At 40.8% G+C, this 12,171-nt stretch overlaps 1 protein-coding gene across 1 annotated transcript; it reads right to left on the bottom strand.

The window, feature by feature from the left end:
- On the bottom strand, positions 1-11,366 carry LOC110296806 (C-type lectin domain family 12 member B). The gene is made up of 6 exons (XM_021165591.3): positions 11,227-11,366; positions 6,722-6,820; positions 4,824-5,039; positions 4,259-4,413; positions 3,869-3,984; positions 1-635 (listed from the first exon to the last, which is right to left on the bottom strand). The coding sequence occupies exons 1-6, from the start codon at positions 11,315-11,317 to the stop codon at positions 485-487; spliced, it is 828 nt and encodes a 275-aa protein (XP_021021250.1). The 5' UTR covers positions 11,318-11,366; the 3' UTR covers positions 1-484.
- Between the last annotated feature and the right edge of the window lie 805 nt (positions 11,367-12,171).

Below are 12,171 nucleotides of genomic sequence, written 5' to 3'. Positions count from 1 at the left end.
GTTTAGACAGATGATCTCTAAAACAGTAAAATATTTTCAATTCAGCAACACAGCAACGTTGTCCCAGGTCCTTTACCTTGGGCTCCCTCAGGCCTGTACATGATTGAGCAGCTTTTATAACAGGGGTCTCCTAGAACTTGCTCCCAAACTGTGGCCTGTGTTGGTCTCGTGGTAAATATTTAAATATTACCCAGTATCCACGTAGACATGTAAGAATAAAGCAAGAAACAATGTTTATTGACAGACAGACTGAGAAGACATGTACTTTCCTGGGTACTTGACATCATTTTAAGATCTAAGTAATCAGAACAGGTCAGAGGGAATCAGACGTGAAGAGGAGAATGTTCTGAGAAGCAGGTTTGTCCACAGTGCAATAGTTTAAGTACACAGTCAATTTTTAGTTGACTCAAATATTGTAGCTTTCTTCTTTCTTGCATGGGTTTGCAATAGGTCTTTACTTCTTGATAGATCTGGAAGAGTCAGATTAATCCAAATCTTCAATCTTCACCAGGGAGGCTCTCTTCTCACAAATCCAAGAAATTTCAGCACTACAGCGAGAAACGTAAATATTCCCTTTTTCAAAATAAGCACACTCTCTGGATCCATTGAAACTCGCAAGCTCCTTATCACTAAACCTGAAAAGTAATCGATTTAAAATTAATTAAAGCTATTATATATGAAATTTAACTAGGATTTAGTGTTCTCAGTCACCTTTAGAGGGAAAAATCCGACTATTATGCATCCTCTACAAAGCATCAGGATCTGCAATGCCAGCACATTTGTGTTCTTTGTCTCAGGTTACTGATCCTGGGTAAAACATTCCCTTAAGAAGAGTTTATTTAACCCTGAATGACATACTGATGCAATAGTGTCACAGAAGTTGTGGGAGTAACCAACCACTATTTGATTGGATTTAAGGCTGACTCCATGAGAGGGAGCCTATGCCTGACACGGCTCACATTTTTTATTGGCCTGTTTGCATTCTAAAGAGAGAGGAAGAAAGGATAGAACTGGATGGTTGGGAGGATCTGGTAGGAGATGGGGGATGGGAATCTATGATAAAATCCAATTAAATAAAAAGAATATTTAAGTTATGTGTTGAGAATTATTATTCCCACCAGTAATATGGAATTTTACTAACAGAATTTATCCAGTGCAAATTACATTAGAACTTATAGATTATTTTTATATTTCATATTTTAATAAAACAAGAAAAATAAAGTCAAACTATGTAAAAAGTTGTGGGATTTTACTATGTAATGTGTAATTATGCTTGCTTTCATACAAACTTGAGAAAACAAGGTAAGTGTCTGAGACAGGAAATGAATGACTTATTGATGTGACTCGGTAGTTGGGAAATTGTGTCCAGCTTTTTGGCTCAACTTTAATGATCCTTAAATGATGTCCATGAAAATTATGCAAGCTCAGTTTAAATCTTTGTTTCAAGTACAGCTTTTTTCAAGTGATGCACATGGTGATGCCATGTTACTTTATTCACCAGAGATAAGCCTATTAAACATCACTATTTGAATATATCTTAGAAATAGAGACCTTATACAGGACCCAAGGAAGTGGCTGCATAAGTCTGATGTAGTCTCTCTAAGCTGAGTATAGAGAGCTGGGTTATCTGAAAGCTGCGTGATGACCTAGGGTCATTTTCCACAGGTGCTGCGTCCCAACTATGGGCCATTTCCTTCACATGTTCATGGGAGCCAGTAGATGAGTCAAGAATGAACAGTATTCATATTGGAGAGGAGAAACGTATGTTCTAACTCAAGAACTGTGCTGTTTTTACATGGTGCTGTGGTCACACTCCTGGAAGGTCTCTGTCTAATGGCCTCCTCCCCTCGGGTCAACTGTGAGCACTACCCAGCCAGTTATTCTGCTTTTAAAAGAACAACTCTCCTTTACCTCCACATTGTTTTGAGTGAGGCTTCTGCCATTATTACTAGTATGAAACTAGACTAACCACTAACCAAACATGTGAAGCAATGGTGATAAGAGCCTGGGAGATACATATTTGAACAGGAAAAGTCCCAGAAAAATCTCTGGGGAAATGGATTTTTAGGGAGAAAAGAATAGACATATCATTATTTGGTGCACTGAAGCTGAATCCCAGCAGCTTTGAGCAGACATAAAGTGATTATAGTTTAATTTAGAAAATGTTAACATTAAAGAGTAAAACAGAGTTGGATGGCTTGAACACTTGGAGGAGAGGGGAGGAAGAGGAGGAGGAGCAGGAGGAAGAGGAGCAGGAAGAAGAGGAGGAGGAGGAAGAGGAGGGAGAGGAGGAGGGGGGAGGAGAGATACTAGTGGTACCAATTCTCATTTAGTTTAAATGTTAATAGCTTTAAAAACTATAAGTACACTTATTCTGTTTCACTAAAGTTCTGATGTGGAATGTTTGTCCAAAAATCTTTCAAAGAACTTTTGAACTATGTCTTCTTTTAAACTTTTATTTTTAAAAGGATTAACTTTATTTTTATATATGTGTATGTCTGTATGTCTGTGCATACATGTATGCGTGTGTCCACAGAAGTCAGCAGAGGGGGCTAAATCTCCTAGACCTGGAGCTATAGGTGGTTGTAAGTCACTTGTGGTGATGGGATCTGAACTCAGGTCCTCTTGTTAGCTAGTGCTCTTAACCACCGAGCAATCTTTCCAGTATTTAGTTTTATAATAAAACAAAAATGCTCCTGAGATGATTCAGTGGGTAAGGTATTTTTGCAGCCAAGCCTGGTGACCTGAGGTCAGTTCTTTGAACCCTCATGCTGGAGGTAGAGAGCGTATTCCTGCAGGTTGTTCTCTGACTTCCGCATGTGTGCTTTGGCACCATACAACCCTGACCTCCTCCCAATAAATAAACAAATAAAAAATTTAAATATGACAGTTAAAACAAATCTTGTTCTTGAGAAAATAAGGACTTAGACCATGGTACCATCTTGTAGATGAAATAAACACTAGTTTTTAACTCCCAACCCACACCACATACCCACTGGCTTCCTCTTTGAGCCCAGCCTGACTCCGAGAGGCAATGGCTTCCGGATCCCAGTGAGTCTGGACCTCTCTCTAAGGAGTCTTTTGAAAAGTGCAGAAGATGGGATGGGGGAAGGCTTCGAAAGACACATTTTTGTGTGTGTGTGTTGATTTCTATTTTGTTAAAACTTTAAGTAGTTGCAAAGCTTTGACTTCCCAAATCATACAGATTTGAGATGTACTTTCAACACTGTTATCAAGACTCTGCAGCAGTAGATTTGCTTATGGTATTTACCATGTAATGTAATTGGTGGGTCTGCATCATGAAGCGAATCTGTAAACTAATTAGGCAGCTCAGACTTACGTTCTGTGGGAAAACAGTCAACATTACTTAATATGAGTAAATATGTCAACATCAGAATGTATGTTCTTATGACATCCTTGAAGGTTGGAAAGGCTGGAAAATGAAATGGCAGAGTGTCTGGATAGGTGACCTAAAGTGTTCAGTCTTGATTTGATTACATTTGATCTGGACAATCTTAGACAAGTCACTGAAGCTCTCTGATAATATTTTTATTATGTAGTGGGGATAGAAAAGTACATCCTTCAAGGATCTATATTTATGAAGTACTTTGAACATACTATTACAGGTACATGCTTAATAAGAAAAACAACCAAGAGGCACATGGGGTTTAGTGCATTGCTCTGCCTTTGACAAAATAGATGGAATTACTCACCAGCCCTCAATGTATTCCTTATGGAAACTCTCTCTTTTGTTATACAATATGGTTCTTTTGTTCGTACCTAGGTTTATAATGATTTCGATTTCCATCAATTTTCTCAGAGTTCTATGGGAGTCCTGATCTTCCACGCCCAACAGTTAGATACTCACAGGGTTGGAGGGGGGAATGAACCATCCTCCCACAGCCAGTTTCTGCCAGATGAGTTCCAGGACAATCCCAGCCAAAAGAAAGAAAATGTGAGGGACAGCTGTGACTGGAGGAGATCCTGGGGATGGGAGAAAGCACAAGTGAGAGGCCCATCTTCCAGGTTACAATGGGGAGATTAACTCATTAAGTTCATTTGATGGCTGGTGATATAGCTCAGTGGTAGAACACTTTCTTAACATGTGCTGGGCCCTGAGTTCCGTGCCCAGTGCTGCAAATCCCTTATTAGTTATCACTCAGAATCCACTAATGTCCTATTGCAAACAGGAACACCTCACATTCGTTTCTCATTGTATGGGCAATTTCTATAGCTGGGGGAGGAGAGTCAACCATACCCTTTCTTCGGTGCTGTCAATCTTCACCAGAGTGGCATTCTTGTCTGTACAGTCCTTTCTGCTATCACTCCAGGATTTCTCTTCATTGATTGAGAAATAGTAGCAACTGTTTCCATACCATTGCCATGTCTTGGGACAAGGGTTGCATTTATGGTCTGAAAAGGACATTATGCTCGAAAGTACAAGCTCTGTGGCGTGATTGCAGAAGCCTTTGGAAATTAAGTCATGCACATACATGGACAGCAGATCTGAGCATAAGCACCCGGAAACATACCATGCCTGGACGCAATGGAAGCAGAGTAACCTTGGCGGGGAGTTGGACAATTTGGGGGATTCTTTTTGCAGGGGCAGATTTTGAATATTATGGGCATCAGAGTGCCGGGAAGTAACTGATAGGTTGAGAGGTTAAAGTTTCCAGGCCAGTAGCATTTGGAAATGACTATTAAACTACTAAAGGAATACCTATAATTCTTTGCCCATTGTACATTTAGGGCGCCATTCGTGTGGGACTTTGCTCAGGGTGATGGGTTTGACCTGGCCCTTTTGCAGATCTAAGTCAAATTACCAGAAGCGTGGATGAGGAATTCCTTGCAGAGTTTGGTGGCCATCTGCTCCTGCCTCTCCAGTAGGGCAGAGATCTGGGACTGGAGAGACTCCTCCGTGAGACTCTTTCTGGAGCTGTTCGGCGGTTCAGACAGATTGTCCTGCTGTGGATGGGTGATTTCCGGAAGCTGACTCAACTTCTCTGAATCAGAGTTAACGTCATTAGACACCTGCAAAACTGCAAGACACAATGAGACAGGCATACGGGAGCCGCTGCTCTCACAAGGCTGCCAGGCTGACTCAAGAGTGTAGTCCCCTGGCCACCAGGGATTCTCCCTCCTCCTCCTCCCCTTCCTCCTCCTACCCCTTTCCCCCTCCTCTTCCTCCTCTTCCTCCTCTATTTTCTTCTCCTTCCTCCTCTCTCTCCCTCCTTTCTTTCCTCTTCACTTTCTTTCCTTTTTCTTATTCTTCCTTCTGCCCTCCCTTTCTCTTTCCCTCCTCCTCTTTTCTCTCTCTCTCTTGTTGACTTCATGTTGCTTTCCTGCTCACACTTCTGCCTCATTTCTTTCATCCTTGATAATAATCCCAGACTTGTCTTGGACCATTCTAACCATTCCTAGTTCTGGATCCATGCATCTATTTAAAAAAAACTCTTTAATTTTTATTAAGCTTTCCGGTGTCCAAATCATAGCTATCAATGAGTACTTTTATATAAGAAGTAAATGAATAGAGCAGAGAAGACATTAGTGTCTGTGATGATTGATCATGTTGATGTGACAGTATTGCTCACCTAGCAGAAAAACCTCTGGATGTGCCTGTGTGGGCATTTCCAGAGAGGTTTCTCTGAAATATGAAGACCCACCCTGAGTGTGGGCAGCACCATCCCCTAGGCTATGGACCTAGGCTGAGTATAAAGGAGGAAGCAAGCAGAACATTGCATTCATTTCCCTTTGCTCTCTGACTTCTGATGCAATATGATTAACCACTCTACATGTCTGTCTTCATGACTTCCCATCATGAGGGACTATATTCCTTCTTAATTAAACCATGGACCAAAATAAAACCTTCCTACTTTAATCTGCGCGTTGGGCTTTTTGTTTTGATTTTTTCTTTTTTGTTGTTGTTTGTTTTTTGTTTGGTTTGGTCACATCAACAAGAAACACTGATTCATACAGTGTCTTCTAATATTCTAATAAAATTTTTTGATTACAAATCTCCAGAGAGTGAGTACTGATCAAATCAATCCTCTATTTCACATACTTAACATTTTATAACATACATATCCTTAGGATGGCTTTCCACTACCATAATATAAAATGCCCTACCCAGAATGAAGAGAACACTCTCTTAGGGTCTGCTAGGGAGTGGCTTCCACTGTAAGACACATGAATAGTTTCACTCTGTCAGCCAGGTGTGACATAACTCCCACCTCTTCTTTTTCTTATCTATGTGACTTTCCTCATTCACAAAAGTCAGGTTGTTGCGGCCACTCAAATATTTTCTTTACCCTAGCAAGGTCATTGGTGAACAGATTGAGTTAATCTTCTACTAAGTTTCAAGATAAACAAATTGCCATGCCTCTCTGCAAATCCATCTCCCCCTTGCTCTCATGTTTTTCACTAAGAATAACAAATGTGTTTGTGGTCAGAAGAGAGCCTGTTCATTCCAACCAATAACTAGCACAAGAAGAATTCTCATAGTATGATCAGGTTCATCAAAAAGTGAGAATGGCTGTGGGGGTAGAATTCACATAGCAGTGAAGTAGGCCCCTGGTTAGTTTGCGTTGAAGGTGTGCTGTAGAATGATCTGGAGTAACAGAAGTGATTTGAGGATTCTGTGTGTTGGTACCTTATCCTTCCTGAATTAGCACACTAAGTGTTTTCTAAATGACGTTCTTTTGTCTAATACACATATACTTACACATAGTTGCCAAGGTCACCAGTCCTGTTACCAGCACCAAGCAGAGGGTCATCAAACTCAAGGCAGCGACTCGCCAAAGTGAGGATTGAGCTGGGTGTCCTGGCAACCAACAGGGCAGAAACACAGCATGCTGTTACTTTGGGGCTTGTTTCTCCCACCCAGAAAGCTTCTATCGATTAAACTTTCCCCTTGGTTTGTTAATGTCACTGTTAAACATTTCTAATATGACATGTGATAAGGTCCCTCCCTCAGCTCTCTATTTCATCACCTTACTTTTAAGAGTGAATGTCCCTTAATTTGTTTTTTGTTTGTTTGTTTTACATTTGTCCCCATCTTTGTCTTTCTTCTTCAAGTCCCCCGATGTCATGAATGATATGTGGAGGTAAGTTCTCTGGACTGATGCTGAGAACAGAAGAGACCCTGAGTTTTAAGGCACAAATCTCCAAAAGGATTATACTTTTAAAATTATTGTTAACCAGGTAAAATAATTTTATGTCATTTCTTGTCCTGTTTTCTATGACATAAGGAATAAATCAATCCTGGATGAAAATGTATAGTCTAACCTGCAGCCTAGCCCATAGAATCAGCAGGCAACTCTTGGACCATGGCTGTCATGAAAATATCTGTCAGCTTAATCTTCCCCGATTCACAGAATGTTTTTGTTAGGTGTGTATAGTAGCACTCATATGAAAGCCACAGGACCCCTTTGCACAAAGGTTAGGTTTGAATGAGAATTAGAAGACAGAAAAAGTACACATAATCACCTCACCTTTAGTAAACACTGCTAACTATGCTCATTGTTGTGTTGTGTATCTTCCCCCTAACACACCACACACACACACACACACAAACACACACACATACACACACACACACACACCAAAGCAAATCCATGGAGCAGAAGAAAGCAGTGTATATGATTCAGGATAACAACTTGTACTGTAACACAACTTTTGGAAGTGAAGGAGAGAATCTTATACATGGAACTGGCCCTAGACACTTGAAATTTCTGCCAGGTGCACATAAAGGAATGGGCTGTCATTAGAAGACTAGCTCTACCACACACCTGCATAAAATGGAGAAACTACCGAGCTTCCTTGAGACTCAGTGTTCTCATTCATAACTGCAAAAAATAGTGATATTATTTACTTTAAAGTACACTTCAATAAAGATATGTATACACAGATTTTATTATTAAATACTCTAAATTATACTTAGGGTTCTGGTACAGCTATATCTAATGGGAACAGCTATATCTAATAAAGACAGCACAGCTGCTTGACAAAGATCCAGCAAAGCCGAGTCACATGATGCGTCTGGTGTCGTGCTGTCTTCCACTTATGGTCTTGATCTCCAGGTGTTGCATGCTTGGGGGTATTGGATTGATGGGAAATTTCTTATGAATCATTTATGCCTTCTCCCAGCTGTACTGCTTCTAAGCTTCCCCAGGAAATTCCTGAGCATATTACCCCTTCACGCTTTTAGGGAGATATCCTTATCCAGCCTTACTTGAAGGTCTACCTTGTTTCCTGAAGGATGTGACTCAAATAAAGATGCCAGAGATCTCTTTATGAGGCTCCAGCTCCAACTAACTCCTGGAACATCTGCCCCTGTACTTACTCAGGAAAAAGATAATCACAACAAAATAAACTGGATAACTTAAACAAGATTCAGTGGGCGAGAGTTCTCAGAAGAACAGGTTAAAAGCCTCTTCTTACTTTATACTCAGGCAATTACATGACACGTAAGATTGGGGGCACATATAGTATGCCTCTTCAAGAAAAGATATGGCAACCAAGTTAGATAGGTTGGAATTATCTTTACCCTATACAAGGACTTAGACTTATAGACAAAGAATGGTGTGGAAAAATGATAAAAGAGTGAAGTATTAAGAACCCCCTTTCTTAAAATGTTCAACATCCTTAATCATCAGGGAAATGCAAATCAAAACAACCCTGAGATTCCACCTCACACCAGTCAGAATGACTAAGATCAAAAATTCAGGTGACAACAGATGCTGGCGAGGATGTGGAGAAAGAGAAACACTCCTCCATTGTTGGTGGGATTGCAAGCTTGTACAACCACTCTGGAAATCAGTCTGGCGGTTCCTCAGAAAATTGGACATAGTACTACCAGAGGATCCCGCAATACCTCTCCTGGGCATATATCCAGAAGATGTCCCAACCGGTAAGAAGGACACATGCTCCACTATGTTCATAGCAGCCTTATTTAAAATAGCCAGAAGCTGGAAAGAACCCAGATGCCCCTCAACAGAGGAATGGATACAGAATATATGGTACATTTACACAATGGAGTACTACTCAGCTATTAAAAAGAATGAATTTATGAAATTCCTAGCCAAATGGAGTGAGGTAACACACTCACAAAGGAACTCACACAATATGTATTCACTGATAAGTGGATATTAGCCCAAAACTTAGGATACCCAAGATATAAGATACAATTTGCTAAACGCATGAAACTCAAGAAGAATGAAGACCAAAGTGTGGACACTGTGCCCCTTCTTAGAATTGGGAACAAAACACCCATGGAAGGAGTTACAGAGACAAAGTTTCGAGCTGTGATGAAAGGATGGACCATCTAGAGACTGCCATATCCAGGGATCCATCCCATAATCAGCTTCCAAACGCTGACACCATTGCATACACTAGCAAGATTTTGCTGAAAGGACCCAGATATAGCTGTCTCTTGTGAGACTATGCCGGGGCCTAGCAAACACAGAAGTGGATGCTCACAGTCAGCTATTGGATGGATCACAGGGCTCCCAATGGAGGAGCTAGAGAAAGTACCCAAGGAGCCAAAGGGATCTGCAACCCTATAGTTGGAACAACATGATGAACTAACCAGTACCCCGGTGCTCTTGTCTCTAGCTGCATATGTATCGAAAGATGGTCTAGTCAGCCATCACTGGAAAGAGAGGCCCATTGGACTTGCAAAGTTTATATACCCCAATACAGGGGAATGCCAGGGTCAAAAGAATGGGAATGGGTGGGTAGGGAAGTGGAGGGGGTATGGGGGACTTTTGGGATAGCATTGGAAATGTAATTGAGGAAAATACGTAATAAAAAAAATGTTGAGGGTGGCAGAGGTCCACAGACTACAGCTAGAAATGGAAAGCTATAAGTGATTAGAAATAGTATTTTAAACTCCAACTAAATTACTACAATTCAATGGTTCTCAACTGAAGGGAACTTTGTGCCCTACAGACTATTTAGCAATGTAGAGCTACTTTTTGATTGCCACCACTTTGGACAGGAGTACTGCACTCAGGGCCAGGAGTGCTGCATTCACTAAAACAAAATAAAGTTGCATCTTGATGTTAAAAAAAAAAGAACCCCAGAACCCCTTTTCTTAGAAAGTTAGCTGGTGTAAGGCCACTGCAGTGTGCTATGACCAAGGAACAAAAGAATTCCAAGATTAGACATCTAAATAAAAATTTTCACAGGTATATAAAATATAAACACTGTATTATGCCAGAAGTTGAATGATAAATGCAGCAGCTTTGGCCTCAAACTTCTTTTGGAGGCTAGTGATAATTAACACTCTGACTATTAAAAGGTTATAATTCACTTCTTGGGAAGTGGCAATCTGCCCAGGCTGGCTTGGAGATTTTCTTTCTGTCTATTACCCTTGGAACTGCAAGAGCTACCAGCCTGAGAACAGACAATTTGTGCTTTGGTAAAATGTGCCTCTTGATTCTTAAAAGTTGGGTTGATGAGGGAAAATGATTGTAAAAGCTAAATCTGTTCTGTTACAGTTTATAAGTGATGATTAAACTTATTACCAACAGGCAGTTAAAACACATGTCCAGGGATGAAAAATGACATGATCGATGTTTTGGAAAAACATGAATCTATCCTTGCCTATTGAGTTCTGTATGAAGATAGAAACACCCTGACTGCTAGTCAGTCAGATTGCAAGGTTGACCCCGTGGCTGTGCCTGACTTACTTCTTCACCAACTCCTTATCCTTATCCCTCAATAGGACCTGGCCATTGCCACAGCTGGCCCCCGCAGTGTTCTAGCAACAGTAAGTTAAAAAAAAAAAAACAGCAAAAAAGCAAAAGCTAGCTCATGATCATTTCTGATTTAACTATACTCAGCTCCTTCCCTTCATTTAGTTATGCCACACACCAGCAAGGTTTCCTTTTACATAGTTTCGAATCTTTTTTGGCTTCTAGAAGAGCATCTCCCTGGCATTGCTAATAAGACATAAGAATCTAAGGACAGTTATAAATAGAAATCTTCACAACCAGACCCAAACTCTGACATACCCATTAACTTTTCCCCTACTGTGATTCCATTCAATTCACACAGTTTTGAAAGCCCCATCGATTCTCTTAAGGAGATTCACTCTGCTGGTTTGTCTCTATTTTGGGGACTATGTCACACACTCCTCTCCGCCCCTAGTGTCAAAGCCTGCATCTCCAAGCCCTCCACACCTGTCGTTTCCAAGGTCACGGTACGCTTTCTCTAAGCTCTTACCTTCTTTTCTTAGGTTATTTCCATCCTGATTCCCCCTCACTCTTGCAGAGTCCTGAAGCATCAGTGTCGCATAGGTCACTTCATCAGACATCCTAGGAGAAAGTGATTCTGTAAATTAATGTTGCAATATCTTCAGGCCCAGTTCAGGTCATTCCTTTTCAAGGACAGGCGCTTTTACACAGACACAAGACACTCCCTGTTGTTCCTTTGTGAGGACAGAATGAAAGTCAATTTCTCTCTAGTGAAAATGAGAGAAAGCAGAAACCCTTCTTAGGAATTAGAACGTTGACAGCTTCCATCTGTACTGCACTGTTCTTTACTGTGCTTGTAGGCCAGAAAACACTAAGGCTTCATGTTGGAATCCCCATGATCCTTACTGAACTCTGAATGATTGAAGAATGAACAGAAATCCCAGTTTTCTTCTCTGCTGGAGTGTAAAGCTACTTAATCCTATATTGGATCTAGTTTGTCCTCAGTCATACCAGATACCAAGCAGAGTCAGGATAGGAAGGGCGGTGTCACATATGCATGGGTAGTGCGATAAGAAAAGTGTGTGTGTGTGTGTGTGTGTGTGTGTGTGTGTGTGTGTGTGTATGTGTGTGTCTGTGTGTGATGGAAAGAGACACAGAGAGACAGAGAAAGACGTAGAACTAGTAATGGGGAGTTGTTGAGGCATGGGAAAGAAATTACAGGATGCTTAAATTCGGTAAGGGAAGGAGTCCCCTCCTTGTTGGTGTGGCTGTGTGAAAAATCCAGCACAAACTCTTTAAACAATGCCTTGCTGTATTGAGAGAGTGATAAAAAGCAGGCAGAATGAGGCAAAGACACACTGATATCTTTAATTCATTTGTGTGTTTTTTTTCCCCGAGATTAAGGCCAGCTCACAGTCATTGTCCCACAGAACAGCCAGAACTCTTACAGAAAATGCACTATCTTTTTGGTATG

Source organism: Mus caroli, unplaced genomic scaffold (genome assembly GCF_978045245.1).
Source record: "Mus caroli unplaced genomic scaffold, Mus_caroli_1 scaffold_7, whole genome shotgun sequence".
Lineage (NCBI taxonomy): Eukaryota > Metazoa > Chordata > Mammalia > Rodentia > Muridae > Mus > Mus caroli.
Note: the sequence above shows the minus strand (reverse complement) of the source record. Positions and strands in the feature narration are given on the sequence as shown.

Bases quoted from the DNA above. Each gene is read 5' to 3' on its own strand.
- LOC110296806 (XM_021165591.3), bottom strand. From the start codon at position 11,317: ATGTCTGATGAAGTGACCTATGCGACACTGATGCTTCAGGACTCTGCA. The intron at 5,040-6,721 runs GTAAGTATATGT...TGTGTCTTGCAG, and splicing joins GGTGACCTTGGCAACTATGT to TTTTGCAGGTGTCTAATGAC. The intron at 3,985-4,258 runs GTATGGTTGACT...TCCCATCCCCAG, and splicing joins TTGACAGCACCGAAGAAAGG to GATCTCCTCCAGTCACAGCT.